Source organism: Somniosus microcephalus, chromosome 7 (assembly GCF_052327205.1).
Source record: "Somniosus microcephalus isolate GS21.2 chromosome 7, FLI_Smic_1.0, whole genome shotgun sequence".
In the NCBI taxonomy this organism is placed as follows: Eukaryota; Metazoa; Chordata; class Chondrichthyes; order Squaliformes; family Somniosidae; genus Somniosus; species Somniosus microcephalus.
Genome location: NC_140993.1, coordinates 72,307,223 through 72,331,270, shown reverse-complemented (window position 1 = coordinate 72,331,270; position 24,048 = coordinate 72,307,223). Strand labels below are relative to the sequence as shown.

At 47.6% G+C, this 24,048-nt stretch overlaps 1 protein-coding gene across 4 annotated transcripts in view; it reads right to left on the bottom strand.

Moving 5' to 3' along the window:
- The window catches only part of cables1 (Cdk5 and Abl enzyme substrate 1), a 205,166-nt gene extending 200,697 nt beyond the window's left edge, over positions 1-4,469 (bottom strand). For 2 of the 4 annotated variants that reach the window (XM_085992595.1, XM_085992591.1), the window contains exon 1: positions 3,689-4,439. In XM_085992595.1, the coding sequence (XP_085848721.1) occupies positions 3,689-4,347 (659 nt within the window). In that variant the 5' untranslated portion in view covers positions 4,348-4,439. Of the gene's footprint in view, positions 1-3,688 lie in introns of all 4 variants that reach the window. The other 2 variants (XM_085992592.1, XM_085992593.1) reach the window with 2 other exon arrangements.
- Positions 4,470-24,048: the final 19,579 nt, after the last annotated feature.

Here is a 24,048-nt window from a genome sequence, read left to right as displayed (position 1 = left end):
AGACCTTTACTCAAATGTAAACGTGGCTTTGGTTTACTCACCTACATTAAGCATTTGCATAGACCTTCTGTAGCTGCTAAGTAGCAGCAGCAAAAACCTAGTCTACTATTCTGCATCCAACAATAACACAAAACAGTGAGGTTAATAACACAGATTGCATAATAACTGGGGAATCTACCAAGTACAATAAAGCAGTAATAACAATTAACCTGATAAATAGAATGAGAATATGAAAATCTGGAATAACTGATGACTAAAACATTTGCTTCAAGCATTTTACATTTTTCCTTTTCACCAGTGCTAAATATTCCAAAGACTCTTGTTGGCGAAAGCTTTGGTTAAAGATCAAGGATTCAAATAAATACAAAATCTTTAAAATAATTTCAGGACATTTTTGTAGGAAGTCACAGGTTGATCTGTGGGAGTAATTTTAATCTCAACCTTTCAGTGTTAAACCTGCATTTATGTCAACATACTTTGACATAAAATGTAGCATTAACAATAATCGCCAAAGTAGACTTCAGCCTTCCAAAACTGAAATCTCTTGACTCTAAATTGTTGGAAATAATGGGCCAGATTTTGCTCTAGTGGGCATCTAACGGCATCTGGCGTTAGTTAGACTTGCCCTTGCACATTTAGGAATTTAAATATTTTGCAGGGCAAGTTGCTGAAAGTGCAGGCTGATAACATCGCAGCGAGGGAAACCAGGCATCTGGGACCTGAGCGAACAGGGCAAGTAACTGTGTATCCCCTTAACCAATCAGATTGAAGGATTGTGAAATGAACCATGCTAGGGCTGAGAAGGAAGTGTAAATTAGAGAGGGTGAATTCAATCTCAAATCAGGTACAGAAAGAAATAAGGAGAGGGAAAGAAAGATTGGATTAAGAGCGTGATACAAAAGAGACAGAGAGGAAAAGTAGATAAAAAAGGACATTTGACATTTTTTAAATCTCCAAGAACAATTAATACCTGAAGGAATGAGACTCCACACTGGCAATAGTTAATTTTATATTCCACAGAGGTTGATTGGCAGTAATTAATATCACATTGTTAGAAAGGTACTTAGACTTGAAATGATAGGACTTAACTTTCTGTGGCGAGTTTAGTTCGTATCTACCACTCAAATACAACAACTTCACGTCATTCAATGCATTTCAATGGTGAGGCAGACAGAAAAGTTACATAGGATTACATAGGATATACGGCACAGAAACAGGCCATTCGGCCCAACCAGTCCATGCCAGCATTTATGCTCCACACGAGCCTCCTCCCATCTTTCCTTATCTAAACCTATCAGCATAACCCTCTATTCCCTTTTCCCTCATATGCTTGTCTAGCCTCCCCTTAAATGCATCTATACTATTCGCTTAAACCACTCCCTGTGGTAGCGAGTTCCACATTCTCACCACTCTCTGGGTAAAGAAGTTTCTTCTGAATTCCCTATTTGATTTCTTGGTGATTATCTTATATTGATGGCCTCTAGTTTTGCTCTTCCCCACAAGTGGAAACATTCTCTCTGTATCTACTCTATCAAAATCTTTCATAATTTTAAAGACCTCTATTAGGTCACCCCTCAACCTTTTTTCCCCCCAAGAAAAAAAGAGACCCAGCCTGTTCATCCTTTCCTACTTTTACTTCTCTTATCTGCTCTGGTTCATTCCCCATTACTAGATCCAATAGCGAATCCTCCCTTGTTGGGCTTTTTACATATTGGGTTAGAAAGGAGTCCTGTACACATTGTAGGAACTCCATTCCCTTATCCCCTTTGCCTACCTTTTCTGTTAAATTAATATCGGGGTAGTTGAAATCCCCCATGATTATTATTCTATGTTTTTTACTCATTTCCCTAATTTGTCTGCATATTTAGTGTGATTGATCCTTTATTATCTTTTATCTCTATCCGTATAGATTCTAATTTTGTCTTGTTGATATCTGCATCCCAGTTCAGGTGGAGCCCATCCCATCGGTACAGCTCCCTCCTGTCCCAGAACTGGTGCCAGTGTTCCATGAAAAGGAACCCTTCTTTCCCATACCAGACCTTTAGCTATGTGTTAATTCTTCTGATCTGTCTGCTTCAATGCCAATTTGCACGTGGATTGGGCAATAATCTAGAGATTATTACCCTCAATGTCCTGCTTTTTAATTTAGATTCTAACTCCTGTTACTCTTTCAGTAGGGCCTCCTACCTATTCCTACCTATGTCGTTTGTTCTAACATGGACCACGACAACTGGATTTACCCCCTCCCTTTCCAAGTTCCTCTCCAGTCGCCGTGAGATATCCCTTACCCTGGCATCGGGTAGGCAACACACGCTTCTCATTCTTGGCTGCAGAGCACGCTATCTATACCCTAATTATAGGGTCCCCTAGCTCTACCACATTTCGATTCTGCTCTTCCCCCCCTCCCCCTTGGACAGCCTTCTGAGCCACGGTGCCTTGGTCTGCATTGTGGCTGTCCTCCCTGCAGTCTTTTCCTTGTCCTCACAGGTAGCGAGTACTTCGTACTTGTTGGACAGGACCAGTATCTGCAGGACCTCCTTCTCATCCTCTCCTAAACCCTTGCTACCCGGCTCCCTAGAAGTTACACCCTCCCCTTCCTGAACCTGTGCTTTCCTCTGGGGGGTGGCTGTATTCTGGATAAAACTGTTCAGAAATTCCTCCCCCTTCCTTATGTGTCAGAGTGTCTCCAACTCACACTCCAGCTCAATGGCTCTGAGCTGGAGAGATTCGAAATGGAGACATCTCCTGTAGTCGTGTTCGCTCGAGACAGTCTCTGTCCACAAACTCCCACCTACTGCAGTCCAGACACACAACCTGCCCTGTCATATCTTAGTCTAACCTTATTTTATTTATTTAATTAGTTAAAGTCTTTATTCAACTATTATTTATAGTTATATTAATTAGTTTAACTAGTTAAGCTATAAATTTAATGCAGTATATTATAGTTTCCCACTCCTACTTAAAACCACTGTCTTAGTTCAGAGAGAAAAAAACCTTAACACTCACCAACCAATCACCTACCTGCTGTCCTGTGACGTCACATCTTGCTTTTTTGGAAATTGTGGAAGAATCTGCCGCCACCGCCGCCTCCGATTAGGTCGGCACTGTTCCTCCGCTCTCTCCTTTATGTCCCGCCACCGCCGCCTCCGATTAGGTCGGCACTGTTCCTCCGCTCTCTCCTTTATGTCCCGCCACCGTTGCCGCCTCTGATTAGGTCGGCGCTGTTTCTCCACTCTCTGCCCCACCACTGCCTCCGATTAGGTCACGCTGTTGTTCCGCTCTCCTTTAGGTCCCACTGCCGTCGCCGCCTCCGATTAGTTAGCGGCGGAGCACCACAACTCAGGCAGCAACTTTTGGATATTGCCATTTAAATGGGCATCTGCCCCTCGCCTGCAGTTGCTGTACCATTTGTGCATAAATAACGGTGAGCGCCATTAGCTGTTATTGAGAGCGCAAAATCTGGCCCAATGAATTGAGTGCTCATAATATTGAGACAGAGTGTAAATGCACATATGTAAACATAACATGCAAAACTACACACATGAATATATATATATAGATATACAGGAACCCGAACAGGCATGTATTGACTGTTATTTTGCTATTGAGAACCATCTTAGATCAATAATTTGTTTTTAAATGATCAAATATCATCACTGTATATAAAATGTAAAGATTATATACTAACCTGGATCTTTGCAAATCAAAAGTACTGCTGCCCATCTGCCCCTGTTCCAGGCAGTAGTTTGGGACTGATGCTTGTCTTAAGAAGGCAGCAGGCAGTATTCCCTGAGTGAAGGAGTTGATCCTTGCCCTGCTACCGCCGCCTGCAGGAATACACGGAGCGGGGAGAGGGGTCGGGCCAGCACCGCTGGCTTGCAACCTGCGCTCGGCAGATATCGCCGCTTCCTCGTCCGCTGCATTCCCGCAAGTCGGAGGAGCGAAAGGAGAGGCAGAGGCAGATGCAGCTACAGCGGCGGCGGGCGGCACCCCAGCCCTGGCTTTGAAAGGCAAACTCTGCGGACACGTCCCAGCGATGCTGTTTTGCCGACTACTAGTCCTGGTCGCCTCGCCATCAGCAGCAGCAGCAGCAGCGGTGGCGTCCTCCACCTCCTGATCGTCGCCCTCATCCTGCGCCAGCCGCCCATCCAGAGAGATGTTGGTCAGAAAGCTGAGCGCCGCCTGCCTCCTCCTCGGATCTATCCGCTTCCTGCTGGGCTCGATGCTGGAATGTTTGAGTTGCAATACGGTGGTGGTGCTGGTGTTGCTGCTGCTTGTTGCAGCCGCCATCGTCCCGTGCAAATGTTGAGTGTGTCCAATGCAGTGTGTGTGTGGATATCTATGCATATAGATTGGTTTTTTTTTGTGTGTATATATTTTTTTATATATGTGTATATATACAATACATATAAACGCATAGGAGACAGCCAAGCGAGTGCCTGCACTGCTCTGTGCGAACACTATGAAGCGCTCTCTCAGCCCCAACACACACGGGCTGGGTGGGTGGGGAGGGAGAAGCCGGAACGCGTCCGACCAACTGGAGCACTTCACCCAGGACAAGGGGGCGGCCACCAGGCGCCGCGCATGATCCGCAGCCCTTCCCCGGGCACATGGCAGCCGGAGCCCTTGTGCAATGATCTGAGAGCTGCGGCACCAGCTCGTGTCTGTCAGCTGGGGTCTTTCTCTTTTTTAAAAGGTATTTGTAGCGCAGGATTTTAAAAATGCAAACATTTGAGCGCTGGGGGGCAGAAATCTGCATTCATCATTCAAATTCTTCTCCGAAAGCCAAAAATAAATCATCCGATCAACGATGTTTTATTCTGCAAAGGGTAAGATTTAGGTATCGGCTTCTTGCCGTGTGTTGTCATTTCCATGCTGGCGATTCCTGCCGGCCGACCATTTGCAGTTATATTAGTGCTTATTAAAAAATATTTTTGGCCAAAACCCACAGTGGATTGCTATCAATGTAAACTCCAGATTGGAGCTACCTTATGCAAATAATAACAAATGCCTGGATGAAAATGCATTGTGCACAAAACATTTTCCTATATTTTGGTAGGAAGAACCAGGTGAGGCAATATAAACTAAAGGGTACAATTCTAAAGGGGGTGCAGGAACAGAGAGACCTGCGGGTATATGTGCACAAATCGTTGAAGGTGGCAGGGCAGGTTGAGAAAGCGGTTAAAAAAAGCACGCGGGATCCTGGGCTTCATAAATAGAGGCACCTGAACCTTTATAAAACACTGGTTCCGCTACAACTGGAGTATTGTGTCCAATTATGGGCACCGCACTTTAGGAAGGATGTGAAGACTTTAGAGAGGGTGCAGAAAAGATTTACAAGAATGGTTCCAGGGATGAGGGACTTATGTGGATAGACTGGAGAAGCTGGGGTTGTTCTCCGTGGAGCAGAGAAGGTTGAGAGGAGATTTGATAGTGATGTTCAAAATCATGAGGGGTCTAGATAGAGTAGAGAGAGAGAAACTGTTCCCATTGGCGGAAGGGTCAAGAACGAGAGGACACAGATTTAAGGTGATTGGCAGAAGATCCAAATGCGATATGAGGGAAACCTTTTTACGCAGCGAGTGGTTATGATCTGGAATGCACTGCCTGAAAGGGTGGTGCAGGCAAATTCATTCATGACTTTCAAAAGGGAGTTAGATAAGTACCTGAAGGAAAAAAAATTGCAGGGCTACGGGGAAAGGGCGGGGGAGTGGGACTAGCTGAAGCGCTCTTGTGGAGAGCCAGCATGGGCTGAATGAGCTGAATGGCCTCATCCTGTGCTGTAACCATTCTATGATTCTATGAATTATTTTGACTACATATAAACTAACAGGGCAGTTTCTGGCACTGCCACGTTCTTTCCCCTCCTCAGATTTAGGAATACAGTATAAAGCTCCAGAATGAGCAAAGACCATTTGGCCCACGGAGTTTGTACTGTACTGTACAAGGCAGTTCTCAGTACTTTTATGCTTCAAATCCCTTAAAACCTTAGTCCATAGGACAACCATCTGTAGATTCAAGCAATGTAGATTCTTGTGTATAACCCATGCTTCCTTGCAACAAAATCATTCACCAGTTTCTTTTCAAAAATGAAAGGGGAGAAATGCACAGACTGCACTGAGTGGAAACTTATTCCAAACCTTAATAATCTTACGCTGGAGATGTCTTGATTTTGGAAGCATATCCTTGGCCTACATTCCTAATTGAGGTTTAACGTCCTATTTTATCTGCTGTCCTCAATATTTCTTTTTACACGGTGAACTTTATTTCCTCTCAGTTTTCATTCTGCTAACATGAAAATTAAATTCCCTCAGGGTTCTTCAGCAGCCCCTGTGGTTGCCAACAAAAGGTCCTTGGCCTGTGCTTTATTACCTGATATCAGGTGACCAGTGAAGGGAGTTTACAATTAGCCGCTGTATTCCCATTCTGGAGAGGGTGGAAACAGACAGATTTGCACACATGATCACTATTTAGTGACTCCTGTCGGCAATATGTGGGTGCCAGGTGAAGACAGGATGCCCTTAACCCAGTCAAATAGCTTGCTGATACTCAATAACTTTTACATGCTATTTACTATCTTATGTACCTCTATAAGATTACCTCTTAGAGGCCTCCTTTCAAGGCAGAAAAGCCCAAGTCGGTGAAATTAGTCAACGCCAGTATTGCAAAACAGGCAGATAGCGAATTGACAGCCCATTTTTCTTTTCCATGTTTTTCTACATTAAAGGCACTATGAATGTAAGTTATGGTGTTTCTCAATTTTGTGACTCTTCTGTGAACTTCCTTCAACTCTTGAATTCCTCCTTCAGCCGTGGCTGAGTTGGTAGCACCCTCAGCTCTGAGTCAGAAGGTTGTGGGTTCATAGTCCCACTCCAGAGACTTGAGCACAAAAATCCAAGCTGGCACTCCAGTGCAGTACTGAGGGAGTGCTTTACGGTCGGAGGTAAGGTCTTTCGGATGAGATTTTCAACCAAGTCTGCTCTCAGGTGGAAGTAAAAGATCCCATGGCAGCATTTCGAAGAAAAGCAGGGGAGTTATTCCTGGTATCCTGGCCAATATTTATCCCTCAATCAGCATCACTAAAACAGATTATCTGGTCATTATCACTGCTGTTTGTGGGAGCTTGCTGTGCGCAAATTGGCTGCCACGTTTCCCACATTACAACAGTGACTACACTTCAAAAGTACTTCATTGGCTGTAAAGTGCTTTGGGACATCCTGAGGTAGTGAAAGGCGCTATATAAATGCAAGTCTTTCTTTCCTGGGGGTCACAGAGACCAGAGCTGCACACAGAACGCAAGGTGTGGTCTGACCAGAGTATTTGGTCATGACTTGGTCTGACTTTTATCTATAGTTCAACAATGGCTTTGTTGATTGCAGCTCTGCGTTGGTTGGACAAGTCTTGAGACTAAGATTCCGAGGTCTCTCACAACGTTATCCTTAGCTATTTCAGCACCATTCATGGGGTGCATGTGTTGCCCATTTTTCCTTCTGCTGAGCTCATATGTGTGGTAAACCACTGTTATTGCATATTGTTACCTCTGGTTGGCGCTGTGTACCAATGCATGCCTCAGCTGGCTCTGCCCACATGACCAGGTATAAAGGTGGGTGTTTCGGTTACCCACTTCCTTCTTGGAACCAGTCGTCCACGAGAGGCATGCTCTGTTCTTTAGTTAATAAAAGCCTTTTCATTACCTTCCTAATTCATCGCCTTTTATGGAGTAATTGATAAGCGTATCAATTTTATTAACTAAAAGTAAAATGGCGACACCTGAGCAGCAACAACAACAGCAGGCGTTGCTGCGAGCCCTCAGACCAGCATGCCTGGACCTCGACCCTCAAGCAGCGGGTTCATCGACCAATTTCGAACACTGGCTGAGCTGTTTTGAATCCTTCCTAGAAGCCTCCGCCGTGACATCGGAGGAGAACAAACTAAAAGTTTTGACCGCCCAGGTGAGCCCTCAAGTATATACACTCATCCGGGACGCTGCTACGTACACGGCGGCCCTCGAACTACTAAAAGGGCAATACACGCGCCCAGTGAACACGATTTACGCCAGACACCTCTTGGGATCCCGCAGGCAGCAACCGGGGGAATCGGTAGAGGCATTTTTACGGGCGTTACAGACACTCTGCAGGGACTGCGACTGTAAGGAGGTAACGGCTGCGGGGCACGCGGAGGGACTTACCTGTGATGCCTTCGTTAGGGGCCTCCAGTCCGACTACTCCTGGCAAAGACTGCTCGAAAGCAAGGAGCTCGACCTGAAGATGGCCGTAGCCCTTGCGCTCTCGTTAGATGCGGCCCACCGAAACCTCGAAGCATACTCACGTAACGGCGCCGTGCCATGGCCATCGCGACCTTGGGACATGGGACTGTCGCCCCCGGTACCAACTGCTGCAGCGATGTCCCGAAATCAACTGGGACCGCCGCCCCCGGTACCAACTGCAGCGATGCCCCGTAACCAGGCCCAAAAATGCTATTTCTGTGGCCAGTTAAAACACCCTAGAGTGCACTGCCCGGCTAAGACCGCTACCTGCTCGGGCTGCGGGAAGAAAGGCCATTACGCCAATGCCTGCAGGGGGAAACCCGCGAACGCCAGCAGCGCCGCGTGCGAACCGTGGGGGCAGCCATCTTATCCGCCATTTTGTGCACCTCCGGCCGCATGGCCGCCGCCATTTTGCCCGCCGCACTCAACCGCCATTTTGTCTCCGGACTCGACCACCGTCTCGTCGGACGACCATATCGACTCACTAAGCCATACACTGGCCTCCGTTACGCTGGATCAAGCCCTCCCTCATCATCTGTCCAGGTCCATGATGGACATCACGGTAAACGGCCGCGCCACCACTTGCCTATTTGACAGCGGGAGCAGAGATAGTTTTATTCACCCCGAAACGGTACGTAGCCACTCCCTCACGGTCCTGCCAACGCGCCATCGGATTTCTATGGCGTCTAAGTCCCATTCAATGGACGTCGGCGGCTACTGTGCGGTGACCCTTTCGGTTAGGGGCACAGAATATAAAAATTTTAAACTTCTAGTCCTGCCCCGTCTTTGCGCTGCCGTGCTGCTAGGGTTGGATTTTCAGTGCCACCTTAAAAGTGTCACATTAGCATACGGTGGCCCCTCCCCCCACTCACAGTCTGCAACCAACACCTTTTAAATCGCCCGCCGCACACCACTTGCAGCCTTTCCACACTCAAAGTACCCCCCCCTCCCTTGTTCGCTAACCTCACCCACGACTGTAAACCCATCGCTACCAAGAGCAGGCGGTACAGCGCCGGGGACAGAGCTTTTATTAGCTCTGAGGTGGAGCGGCTCTTGAAGGAGGGCATTATCGAAGGGAGCACCAGCCCCTGGCGAGCCCAGGTTGTAGTCGTTAAAACCACCGATAAACGCCGCCTGGTCATTGACTACAGCCAAACCATAAACCGGTACACTCAGCTGGACGCATACCCCTTCCTCGCATATCTGATATGGTCAATCAGATTGCGCAATACAAAGTATTCTCCACCATTGACCTTAAGTCAGCATACCACCAACTCCCCATCCGCCATGAGGACCGCCAGTATACTGCCTTCGAGGCGAACGGCCGCCTCTACCACTTCCTTAGGGTTCCCTTCGGCGTCACCAACGGGGTTTCGGTCTTCCAAAGGGAGATGGACCGGATGGTTGACCAGAACGCGCTGCAGGCCACCTTTCCCTATCTGGATAACGTCACCATCTGTGGCCACGACCAGCAGGACCATGACGTTAATCTAGAAAAATTCCTCCGTACGGCCCAACGGCTGAACCTAACGTACAATAAGGAGAAATGTATGTTTCGCACCAAGCGCCTTGCCATTCTCGGCTGCGTAGTGGAGAACGGAGTCATCGGGCCCGACCTCGACAGAATGCGCCCCCTTATGGAGCTCCCCCTCCCCCACTGCCAAAAAGCACTGAAGAGATGCCTGGGGTTTTTCTCTTACTATGCCCAGTGGGTGCCCCACTATGCGGACAAAGCCAGACCCTTCATCAAATCCACCTCCTTCCCCCTGACACCAGAGGCGTGTGCAGCCTTCACTCTTATCAAGAGCGATATTGCGAAGGCCACAATGCACGCAGTGGATGAGTCCATCCCCTTCCAAGTGGAGAGCGATGCATCCGACTTCACCCTAGCTGCGACCCTTAACCAGGCAGGGAGACCCGTGGCCTTTTTCTCAAGGACCCTCCAGGGCCCCGAGACTCGACACTCCTCTGTCGAAAAGGAGGCCCAAGCTATTGTGGAAGCGGTGCGTCACTGGAGGCATTACCTGGCCGGAAAACGGTTTACCCTTCTCACTGACCAGCGTTCAGTTGCTTTTATGTTTAATAATAAGCAGAGGGGCAAAATCAAGAACGACAAGATCTTGAGGTGGAGAATCGAACTCTCCACCTACAATTACGATATCTTGTACCGGCCCGGGAAACTCAATGAGCCCCCAGATGCCCTATCACATGGTACATGCGCCAACGCGCAGGTTGATAGACTGCAGTCCCTCCACAATGACCTCTGCCACCCGGGTGTCACCAGGTTCTTCCATTTCATCAAATCCCGTAACCTGCCCTACTCCATCGAGGAGGTCAGGACCATGACCAGGAACTGCCAAATCTGTGCCGAGTGCAAACCGCATTTTTATAGGCCAGACAGAGCAAGCCTGATCAAGGCCACTCGCCCCTTCGAGCTCCTGAGCGTCGATTTTAAAGGGCCCCTCCCCTCCTCTGACCGCAACGTGTACTTCCTCAACATAATTGATGAGTACTCCCGTTTCCCGTTTGCCATCCCTTGCCCAGACATGACCAGTACCACGGTCATCAAATGTCTGAATGACCTCTTCGCCTTGTTCGGGTTCCCTAGCTATATACATAGCGACAGGGGCTCATCTTTCATGAGCGACGAACTCCGGCAGTACCTGCTCGCGAGAGGCATTGCTACGAGTAGGACCACCAGCTACAACCCCCGGGGGAACGGCCAGGTGGAAAGAGAGAACGCGATGGTTTGGAAGGCCGTCCTCTTAGCCTTAAAATCTAAGGGCCTTCCGACCTCTCGCTGGCAGGAGGTCCTCCCTGCGGCGCTCCACTCCATCCGGTCACTGCTTTGTACTGCCACTAATGCCACCCCTCATGAGCAAATGTTCGTTTTCCCCAGGAAGTCCACATCGGGAACCTCGCTACCGACATGGCTGACTTCTCCTGGGCCCGTCCTACTGCGGAGGCACGTGAGGACCCATAAAATGGACCCCCTGGTCGAGAAGGTGAACCTCCTACACGCCAACCCCCAGTATGCCTACGTGGCATACCCAGACGGGCGGGAGGACACGGTCTCCATACGAGACCTCGCACCCTCGGGTGCCCCTGAACTACCACCGTTATTCCCCACCACCCCTCCCAACCCAACCCCTGTAGACGGCATGCCGGAGCCCCAGGACCCTTCGTTGACCACCCAGACACCAGATTCGACGTTGGATACTGCACCACCGCCGCCGCCACCACGACGATCAGGATGTCAGACAAGGCCTCCTGATAGACTTACCTACACGAACTTGTAGTACACTTCACCCTGCCGGACACAATTTTAAACAAGGGGTGAATGTGGTAAACCACTGTTATTGCATATTGTTACCTCTGGTTGGCACTGTGTACCAATGCATGCCTCAGCTGGCTCCGCCCACATGACCAGGTATAAAGGTGGGTGTTTCGGTTACCCACTTCCTTCTTGGAACCAGTCATCCATGAGAGGCATGCTCTGTTCTTTAGTTAATAAAAGCCTTTTCATTACCTTCCTAATTCATCGCCTTTTATGGAGTAATTGATAAGCGTATCAATATGAATAATGGCCGTTTGGGTGATAAACAGGAGAGCTGCTGTAACCTGTGGAACTGTAACCCAGCTTCAGCCAGCTCCTTCAGAAGGAAAACAATTGGGACATAAATGATCCTGAATTCTTCATAATGCTGTTTGATACATTTATTACGATTGATGTCATGTGAAAAACACAATGGATTGAGATGTTCTAATTCAGAGAATTCAAGAGATGTGCGTGGTCTATGGTGAAGGGCACTATCTTTACTCAAACATATGCAGACAAAGAGGTATTGGAGATCTGCTACTGGCTGTGGAGCCATATCCTAGAATTGATTGCCTTCAGGAGAGGAGTGGAGAGAATTGGGAACAAACATTGTTAAAAATAAATCACTGCATTGTGACAAAACTTCCATCTGTACATTTACCGAAATAAAGATGATAACACCAATTTTACCATCTCTGAAAAATAGGACTGTACACTGTCAGACTCACACCAGAAGATAGTGCGGGAGGTGGGTTATAATGAATATTGAAGTATAAGACCTGCCCCTAATTTCAATAGGCTGCAGGCACAAGAATGCTTTGCCCAGAGAGCTAGGCCCGAGGCACACTTTTGCAAAATCCAGCAAGGCTGCAGTTTGCCATAAAAGGAGAAGTTGCTGGGGATGTAGGATAATGGACTAATTGTTCACAATGGCATAAGCAGAAACATGTAAGGAACACTCCTTTTGATTCTGAAGAGCTGGAGGTTCTAGTACAGGTGGTACACCAAAGGTGAGGGTGGCCCTATTTGGAGATGAAGGCCACGCTCCAGTAACAGCACAAGTGCCAACTGCATGGAGAGAAGTTTCTGACTGAATCAGTGCAGTCACCCAGCTGCTTCAAACCTGGCTCAAAATAAGGAAGAAATTGGCTGGTATCAGGGGAAGGTGTAAATGAGTGTGCTTTGCACTTCTGCACGCATTTCTTGTGAGGCTCATCAAACACACCACAGATCTAAGCTGTGAACCACTGCACCCTCTAGCAGGTACCATTTCAGGCATTGTACACAACAATTACCCATTGCACATACTCATTAGGGGAATTTTTCTGGGGATCAGCAGGCGCGTTCAGTGGCCAGTCGGGTGGGGAAAAAATTTTGACAACTGGTCGGGACCCCGCTGTCAATCTGCCACCACATGACTTTCCCAGATGTCGGGTCTATTAGGGCTGAACACATAGCAATGGGGAAGGCAATTCAGGTCATTAAGACCTTGTTAACAGCCCATTAAGAAATATTGGCCTAGAAATTCATTAAGGCGCTGCCAGCTTTGCGCCCAGTTAACGCCTAAAGAGTGATTTTGCGCCAGAAATGAGTTTGCGCAGATATCCAGCGCAGCGGTATTGGCGGCGGTAGCCGTTAGCGCTGCGCCGGCACCGATGACATCATCGGTGTGCGCAGTGCCCCGGTTCCACCCCGAAACCGGCCCGATCCCCATATTTAGTTGCGGCCGCCTCCTCCGAAGCGGCCGCAAACAGCGACCAGAAAACGGGGCCGTCCTGCTGCCTTAGTGGGGCGCTTTAAAGCGGAAGGTGCGGCCAGCCGCTTTTTCGGCGGCCGCCTGCCCGCACCTCCTTCCCCGGTCTCCTCCAATCCTCCCCCCGCGGCATTGCCGGCTGCTTTCCGCGAGCCCGGCACTTCTCCGTGGTGCCGGGCTCATTTGCTGGCACTATCCAGCAGCGATCTCCCCATTGCAGGCAGTTCCCCCTTAAGAGAAGGAGGAGGCCTGCAGTACCGCAGCCTGCCGCTCCGCAGCGGCTGGCGCAGCGGCGCCAAGAGCGCTGATATTCAGTGTCAGCGCCCCAAGCGGAGGCAGGCTCACCCTGGTATAGCGCCCGGTTCCGAATTGGGGCGCTAACAATGAATGTCTGATGATCGCTATAGGCTTCCCGCCCAGCGCTAACTTTTGGGCGCTAGCCAGCTGGCGGGGCCATAGTGAATTTCTAGGCCGTTATGCGCTCACCTTTGCATTTTACGAGGTCGCCTACGGGGTCCACGCTGCTCGGGGATCATGTCAGGTAAGCAGGTCAGGAGTTGTATGACCATGGAATCATCTCATTACTTGACAGATGCAAATGTGCTATAAAAGCTCCCATCTCACAGCTGTTCACTTTCCAAGCTCAGAAGCTGTTGCTTACTGCATTTGAAAGACAGATTGAGCTTTATGCAGGTTGCAAGTGTTTGGAGCAAGCTCTCCATCCAGTGTCACATCATTGGAACAAGCTCTCTCACCACTGACAGATCGCTTCCGTCATCTCAATTTCACCTGCATCACTTACATCAGCAGCAGTGCCCTTGAAACGATTTCACCTTGGTCCTCAGAATCCCACCACGATCAGCCCCAACACCAGTAGCACCAGGCACACCAACAGCAACAACAACACCAACCTTCTCTGCAATCAACTGATGCTGCAGAGGACATCAGCACCCGAGCACATTGCTGCTCAGGATGCCAGGGATGGCCTCACCATGGCCAGATTTACTTTACTTGACGCTGTACACCTTGGCTGCCACATGATGCACCAGGTTGGCACCACCCAACGCCAACACCATAAAGCATCCCTCCAATGCCCAAGCCATTCCTTTCACACTCATGACCATTGCGGCGGGTGGGGATACCATTATGTTTCACCATTCACTGCAACTCACTAAGCCACTTCCAAAGGTGCACACAAATCTGTCCAAGAATGCAAAGTGTTGAAAACAAAGGTTTCAATGTTTGACACCACATTAACAGAAACTTACATGAGCATTACATAAAACACCCAAGTGGCTACCTTTGTGTGTTGTTAGTTGGTATGATTGGACTAGAATGAGGGTGAGTGTGAGGGGTGGCTAGTGAGATGGGGAAGTGATAATATAGGTAGAGAGTGATAGGTGGAGGTACAAGGTAAGTTGGTGTGAGTAAGGATGTGCAGGAGGAGGGTAGGGAAGGCAGAGTGATGGGGATGTGATGAGTGGCACAGCAGGATGAGGATGAGTGTGACTTTGCAGTAACATTTCGTGATCTACTGAGATCATTGAAAGGTTTGTGCCACTGCAGCCTGGTCCTCCTGATGACATCCCTGCTTGTGTCCTCCTGTGCAATGTGCAACCAGGCTGCATTGGTCTCCTGGGGAGGTCTCTTCTGCCCATTGGAAGGGAAAAGAACCTCCCTGTGTGCTGTGAGCATATGGAGGGAGTCATGGGAGAGCCTCGGTACAGCTGTGCACCTCTGTGCAGTGCCTGCCAGTGTTTGCAGCACCTCAATGCTGTAGAACATTGACAGCACAAATGTCAAAATAAATTTACGTATGGTCCCTTTAAGGAAACCGGCTGATGACGTGTCATCAAATGATGTCATCAGACCTGCTTCCTTTAATTGGCCAGCAAACGCGATGGACGGGCTTAACAAGCCCAATCAACGTAAAATCATTGTACACAGGACCCGGCAATGACATCGCCCGCCCCGGACCCGCTGAGGTAGGGGAAATCATGGCCATTGTGTCTAAGCCATTGGAGGTGGAGGTGGCAGTCAAGGAATCAACCAACAGATGCTGAAGTGATCAGGATAAGGTGCTTCTCTACCATTATGGGGCTTCCCAGTGGGGTCAGCAGCTATGGATCCAGGGCACAGCCCCGTTTTCCCAAGGACCATCCACTCAGGGTTTCTTCTTTGAAAAAGGCAGCTTATTCATGGACTGATACATTGAAGGCAGTATGGCTACATCCTGGCTAACAGTAACTCATATATGGTGATGTTTCTGTGGTCAGGTACCAACTGAACATTAAATGAGTGCAAACAGTGCAATCTCTATTCACGAAGGTCATGGAGCTGATATGAAGAGCTCTGATGCCCATCCTGCCCATCTAATGCCTCCTTGCCACAGGAAAAGGGATGAAAGAGTTGCCCCTTCGCAAACATTGTGGTTGTAACTTGCTTGATACGTATGCACTGCAGACTGCCTGATGTGGTAGATGTCTTCTGAGGTGGTTTGGAAGGATGAAAGCTTCATGCAATGTTTACCTTCACTTCTATGAGAAAGATGTGTGCAGGTCATTGTGCAGCAGATAGCACAACTCTCTCACATCCTGTTTTGTGAAGTGTGGGCAGTAAAGATAGCTCTCATCAGACATGTCCAGGTATAGGTCACAGGATAGTGATGAGGGTAGCTAAAGCATAACAGGAGTCAGTGCACTTACATTTTTTGGCACTTCAGCGATTCCTCTCAACTCATCTCAATATTGCAATGCATTCAGAGCCCCTAAAGGAAAACCCATTCTTAGCACATTGTGCAGTACAATTTGAATGCTCGCAACAACCAAGAATAATGAAGAAAAGTATTGGCAAGGAAAAACAACTCAAAAATCTAAAAAATGGAATGAAAACTAATGCACACAGCAAAATACAACAAGAGAGAATAAAAATTAAGAACAAAAAATATTATCTGCATCAAAAGCCTACCTTCTGATTTTAAGGGGCCTACTTAAGCAGGCCAGATCCTTCCAGCCCTCTGCATCTACTTTTTATGGGTGAAGCTCATGATGTGGGAAGAGCCTCACCACAGTTCTTAGGACCTCATTTTCTTCATTACTTAGCCGTTTGGGGAAAATAATATATTAGATTTAGTCCTTAGAATGACCCTGGCATGAAAAACTGATCTCTATGTGGGGGAGTATCTGAGAAATAGTGATGATTTTATCATCAGATTTCAGTCTGTTAGGAAAATTACAGCTCCAGATGTTAGTTCCAGGCTCAATTTTCAAGAATGAGGGTAGATTTGGGACTGGTTGTTTGGGCGATGCTCCTGGACTATGATATGGAAAAAAAATACAGTTCATTCATATCTATGCAGGGAAATTGTGCACGTTCCTTGAATAAAAAAGAGAGAACATGGAAAATGAAACCCAAATGTCTATATAGAATTGCTTGTAGAAAATTAAATTCAAAAAGAAATATTATACCAGGTATAAATGGAATAACACTGGGAATTTCCTGAGGCCTTCTCCTGCTCTGCCACCGTATGTTACATCGGGGGAGCAGGAGAAGCATTGAGGAAATTCCTGGTGTAACTATCAAGAGAGTAAGGATATCGTATTGGATACATTTGAAGTTAACTAAAGTCACGACTGGCAAGGCCAAAAGAACATCTGGAAAACAAAGGATTGTGAATAGTGATGGTAAGGTTTTTTAGTCATGTCAGAAAGTGGTTAAGGACTAGGCCTTTGAGAAATTCAACAGGACAGATTAGAATTGATGATAAAGATATGGCTGAAGTGCGAAATGGTTTGCATCTGATTTGATTCTTGAAGATGATGCTAAGGTGCCAGTGCTGCCGATAGGGGTAATCCCAAAACTGATTGCATAGAAGTTACGCAGAAAAGTTCTTAGCTAGGATTAAGGCTCTCAAGGATTAAGGCTCTCAAGGATTAAGACTCTCAAGCCTTCTATCCTATCACAGACCGTCCCTTTCGTTCCTTTATCCCCTCCCCCATTTCCCAGCCCCTACACTTGCTTAAAAATCTGTTCCATTTACTGCTTTTTTCCAGTTCTGACGAAAGGTCATCGACCTGAAACGCTAACTCTGTTTCTCTCTTCACAGATGCTGCCTGACCTGCTGAGTATCTCCAGCATTTTCTGTTTTTATCTTGTGGTAACATTTGTTCCAAAGTGCTGAAAGAAATGGGAGATGTATTATGAGAGCCAACAATGACTACACGTCAAAGTATTACTTCATTGACTGTAAAACGCTTTGGGACTCCATGGGGTTGTGAAAGGTGCTACTTAAATGCAAATTCTTTCTTTCCTTCACTAACGATCCAAAGTTTAATTTTAGTGTATACTCAATAGTTTTATGTACTTTTTTTTCTATTGCACAAAAAGTACAGCAGCAAACTATATTTCTAGCATTTTCATTTGTTTTTGTGTCTCTTTGAATCATGTGTCTGGACCTCTTGTAAACTTCCTGATTATAAGACTGAAGGAGATCTGTCGCTAGCCTATGTGCCTTGAAGATAGCCCTGCAAGTGTTTAACTGTGGTGAGTTTATGTGTAAACTTGCAATTATCACTGGTGCCAGGTAGGATTCTGCTCAGATGCAGTGCGAAAGAGTAGGTCAGCGCAACAGAATCATTTTTCAAAAGCTAATTGAAGTCCTTTTTGCTCTTGAGTGGCATGCATCAACAACCAGATGTCTGTCTGCATTTCCTCAATAAAAAAAAATTCAAACATTTTTGGTTAAACATGTGTTTTACCAATAATTGTGCTCCTTTCATTTATTTGATGATTTATTACAATCAAGTAGTTTGGGGAAGGTTTCAATAACTCTGTTTATAGCTGCAATGAATGAGAAAAGTATCACTTTATAACTAAAAACAACTTGCCAGTGTAGTAAGCCATTATATTGTTAAAAATGTTACATTTTGTGCTCCTAGAATTAGCCAATTGCCAGACTCACTTTGCACTCTTCAATGGCTCGTCTTGCAGAGTCCTCTGCTGGTGTTTCGTACGATGATTCTCTGATTCGATTCTATAATTGATTGTATCTTCTAACATCCTAGGAGGTAATTTTAACTTTGGGCAATAGTATAAAACAGGTGATAGCAAATCAGCCGCCTCTTAAACACCCTTACCGCCACCACCCCCCCACCCCCCGCCCCCAACCCCCGATTTACCTTTCCATAGGAAGGGAAAATCAGGTGTGGTGGGCGGCCATTTCGATATCACCCATTTTACACCACCGCCCAAAGTTAAAATGATCCCTTAACAGTGTAACTAGAAGCACTTAGCCCTTAACAGGGAGAGAATGCCTGGTAGGCAGACCTGTCAACATTGGGCAAATTCTAGGCGTCAGATTTTCATATGTCTGAGGAGTTGATATGCACCAAAAACATATACATTGCTTAAAAAAAGCAAGCTGTAGTACTGACCTTCCTATGTACACCAGCTGATTTTAGGGCAGACGGTGGTATGAAATGGAGTGCGAATCTACTACTCCAAATCCTTTCCCTACTCTACTGCCCACTCTATTTTCTGACGTGTTTTTTCAACAGAAACTTTCAACCTAAAATGGGCAGCTGTATTTAAATGAGGCAGTGATGACATGGTGACATCATACGTTCTAGATTCCATCATTATCACTTCATATGAAATGGGCATCCAGTGTTGCGAGGCATTACACAAATGGCCTTCCTGCCTACAGTATAGAGAAGTCACTGTCTCTTTCATTAGCACTCAGAGCAGCACTGAGAGGAGAGAGTGACCCAGATTGATGCAGCTGCACCCAGCTAGGGCAGAATGGGCTGGGAGAGGGAAATGGATGGCAATCGAAGAGGGAAATGGATGGCAATTGAAGAGGGAAATGGATGGCAATCGAAGAGGGAAATGGATGGCAATCGAAGAGGGAAATGGATGGCAATCGAAGAGGGAAATGGATGGCAGTGAGGGAGAGGGAAATAGGTGGCAATGAAGGGGAGAGGGAAGGAAACAAACCTGGGAGCAGTGCTTTGGGCTGGGGGGGCGGGGGGCGCGGGGGAAGAGGAAAGAAGCTGGGAGTGACATTTTGGGGTGGAGGAGGAAGGAGAGTGCCAGCATTAACTGAGAGGGAGTGAGGAGCAGAGTTAGCAATAACTGAGAAGGAATGGGGAGGGAAAGGGCCAGCTATAACTGAGGGGGAGTGAGGAGGAAAATGGCAGTATGAACAGAGAGGAAATGAGGAGCGAGTGTGCCAGCACCCTCACAAGAGAATATACAGGCCGAGCACACCTATGTCCAGTTGTCCCAGAAACAGTGCTTGCGAATGATACATTACAGAAGAAGACATCACTGAGCGATGCCACATGCTGTAAGCTGACCTATAGCCCACTTTTACCATAGACACTGCACTGCCAGTGACTGTAAGAGTCACAGCTGCCCTGAATTTGTGCAACTGAGTCATTCCAGGCTGCCACTGGGGGCATTAGGAACACCAGTCAATCAGCTATGCACAGATACCTTAAGCAAATAACAACAGAAAACGCTGGCAAAACTCAGCAGGCCAAGGCAGCATCCGTGGAGAGAGCAAATAACAGGTACATTATCTGCTAGCGCATCCACTTTCCCCATTAATGCTCTGTGCCAGCATGGCAAAGCACTGCAATGTTTACAAAGCTGCAGGAGTACCCAGGATCAATGGCATCCCACATGTCAACAGGAAACGATTCCACTCACAATCTCCAGCTTGTTTGTGAGCAGCAAAACTGCATCATGCAAGTGACTGCTTGCTTTCCTGATAACAACCACGCTGCTTTCATCTCAAGGCAGTCCATCGTGCCAGCAGTCTTTGACCCAGATTTCCAATGGTAGGTCCTGGAAGATCGAGGCTATCCTGAGCATTAATGCAACCGGGCTGCCATGCATTTCCGTAAGCTGAAATCATATCGACAGATCACAAACATGTTGCCATTTTGCTCAATGTTATTTTGGAAGTGATTGTTTATGTAATTTATACTGGGAGAAATGCCATTCTTCTGGACTATGCAGCCCATGGCTCTGACTTGAGTTGGGGGTTCACACCCACTGAACAGGGAGGGATTGAATTTAAGCTGCTTCTCCAGGCGTTCTGCCAATCTTCTGCTGAAGTTACATCGAACGTTCGGGAGAACCCTCACAGAAATTCAACGCCGGAGTGTGGGAAATGCTGGAATCCATTATTATGGAAATGGAAACAGGGCACTTAGAAAATCATAATATGATTAGGCAGAGTCAACATGGTTTTATGAAAGGGAAATCGTGTTTGACAAATTTATTAGAGTTTTTTCAGGATGTAACTAGCAGAGTAGATAAAGGGGAACCAGTGGATGTAGTATATTTGGATTTCCAAAAGGCATTCAATAAGCAGGATAAGGGCATATGGGGTTGTGGGTAATGTATCAGCATTGATAGAGGATTGGTTAACGGACTGAAAACAGAGTAGGGACAAATGGGTCATTTTCAGATTGGTAGACTGTATCTAGTGGGGTGCCGCAAGGATCAGTGTTGGGGCCTCAGCTATTTACAATCTATATTAATGACTTAGATGAAGGGACCAAGTGTAATGTATCCAAGTTTGCTGATGATACAAAGCTATGTGGGAAAGTAAGCTGTGAGGAGGACACAAAGAGCCTGCAAAGGGATATAGACAGGTTAAGTGAGTGGGCAATAAAGTGGCAGATGGAGTATAATGAGGGGGCGAGAGCTAGCAGAGAGGTGCTCTTCCCCTCATCTGGGAGGAGGAGGCCTCCCAAAGAAACCAAGACTGTGTGGGTCCAGCTGGCAAGTGATATAACCTCCAGATCTGTGTGCAGATTGGGTGATTGTTTCTGTTTATTGATGAAATGCCATCCCTGTGTGAATGTTTTAAAATTAGGTGATGGCAAACTGTTGGCGTGATGGCATCTGTTATTTCGGCTTAGGCAGCTCCACATTGCAGGTTCCGCGACACTTGCGTGGTCAGGTTGGTGGTCAGAGTGAAAGGAGGCCAGAGAGTCATGTCCATTGTCTATCATGTGTTAAGAAGGAGCCAAGCACATGTGCCACAATGGGCAACCTATGCAAATCTGGCCAGGATGAGTGCATACCTTGCATCACGGGCAGCCATGTGCTCGAGTGCTCCCGTTGCTGCTGGTAGATACGCCGCTGCTCAGTCCTCCTCTTCCTCCACCACCTGCTCCTCCTCATCTGAGGAGGCTATGAACTGAGCCACTTGCTCATCAGGAAGCTGCAAGCCATGACTCTGTGCGATGTTGTGCTGTGCACAGCAGACCACGACCATTCTAGAGACCCTAGCTGCTGAATACTGCAGGGCTCCACCTGATCTGTCAAGGCATCTGAATCGCATCTTCAGCAAGCCAATGGTTTGCTTGATGATGGACCTGGTCGAAATGTGGCTGGCGTTGTAGTGCTCCTCAGTCTCATTAGCTGGCCTCCTGATCGGTGGGATTGCGTGGGTTTCCTCCGGGTGCTCCGGTTTCCTCCCACAGTCCAAAGATGTGCGGGTTAGGTTGATTGGCCATGATAAAAAATTGACCCTTAGTGTTAGGGGGGATTAAATACGTGGGGTTACAGGGTTACGGGGATAGGGCTTGGGTGGGATGGCTGTCGGTGTAGGGACCGGGTGCTAGGGTTTGGATGATCAGCCATGATCTCGTTGAATGGCGGAGCAGGCTCAAAGGGCCGAATGGTGTACTCCTGCTCCTATCTTCTATGTTTCTATGTTTCTATCATTAGCCACTTCTTCAGGGGATAGCCCTTGTCACCAAGGAGCCATCCGTTAAGTTGGTTTGGTGGACTGAAGAGCGGAGGAACACTAGAGTTCCGCAGGATGAATGAGTCATGGCAACTACCACAGAACTTGGCGCAAACATGCAAAATCTCCTTCTTGTGGTTACACACCAGCTGAACGTTGAGGAAGTGGAAGCCCTTGCGGTTGACAAAGTTAGTTGGGTTGTGATGGGGTGCCCTAAGTGCCACATGTGTGCAGTCTATGATACCCTGCACCATTGGCAAGCCTGCCATATTTGCAAAGCCAACTGAACACGCGGTTATACTTGCTTGATCCCTTGAGAAGTGAATGTAATTGTACGCCTTTGCGAAAAGGACATCGGTAACCTGCATGCTGCAACTGTGGTGACCAACTGGAGATGCCGCTGATGATCCCTGGAAGGAGCCTGAGGCAAAAAAGTTGAGTGCGGTGGTTGACATGAATCAACTGAGCGGCCTACGAGTGGTGCTGTCCAGGGAGAGTATAAATACTCGGGCACGGGCTCAGCTTGCGCAGGACATTCTTAACAGGAACTAGTGAAGGAGACAACTAGACCTCCGTGTTGTAAAACAGTTGATTAAAGCTTTGTTTAATGCTTAGACCAAGTGCCTAGTAGTTTTCTTACGTCAGTGGTGACTTTGACAGCCACCGGTAAGGGATGTCCACCCGCTCCTCTGGGCTCCAGGTTTGTGCAGCAGTGCGCAGATGTCTCCGACAACCTCTCGCAAAAGTCTCAGCCTCCTTTGGCACTGCTGCTCACTCATGTTGAGGTAGCTCATCTTCTGCCTGAGAGAGGGGTATCTCCTGCGGCGACGTGCTTCCATACGCTGGTGCCTTCTGCCCTGGTGGGTGAGCATCAGGTGGGTGAGCAGGAGGTTGGCGCTCCTGCTGCTGTTGCTGCTGAGCTGCTTGGTTCTGCTGCTGCCGTGGCTGCTCCTCATCCGAATCTGAGGTCCACGATGAAAGGAAGTAAATGGCTCCCATGCTGCTGGCAGATACCTCTGTTGGGGAAGCGCTCAGTCCAAGCGGGGAGAGGGTCTTCCAAGGAGGTCCCACAGTTGAGAGATAGAAACTGCAGCACCTCCGCCTTCTGTAGGCCTGCTAAAAGTGCTGAAAGACCTGTGGAACAAAAGTTCTGCCACTTGCAACTGCTCCCCGATGAAAGCTCCGTTTTAATGGTGGAGCTGCAGCTGTGAGGAGGCCACCCACTTGTCAACCCGCCAGGATTAGCTGGCGTGGTTTAGGAGGGTCGTGCAACACGCACAAAATGTGGCAAAATAACAAAGGCCTGTCAAAATAGGATTATAGAGGCCCTTAACGACTATTTACGGGTCTTAACTACCTCTCCCGACTGATGGAGGCGGGACAGAATCGCACCCATGAAACCTGCCTCCGCCAAAATTGCGCGGAGGCGGGTTGGAGGTGGGTCTTGAACCTGCCCTCACTTTTTGCGATTTTGCCAACTGTCCTGCCTCCAAACCCGCCTCCTCGGGGCTTGAAAATCGCCACCAGAGAGTTTGTATGCAGGTACAGCAAGCAATTAGGAAGACAAATGGCATGTTGGCCTGTATTGCTAGGGGGTTGGAATACAAGAGTAAGGAAGTCTTGTTACAATTGTACAGGGCTTTGGTGAGACCACATCTGGATTTTGGGCTCCTTATTTAAGGAAGGATAAACTTGCCTTAGAGGCGGTGCAATGAAAGTTCACTAAATTGATTCCTGGGGTGAGATGGCTGTCCTATGAGGAGGGATTGAATAGATTGGACCTATACTGCCTGGAGTTTAGAAGAATGAGAGGTGATCTCATTGAAACATATCAGATTCTGAGGAGGATTGACAGGATAGATGCTGAGAGATAGTTTCCCTTACAGTAGAGTTTAGACTTAGGGGGCATAGTCTTAGGAAATGGAAGGGGTCAGCCTTTTAAG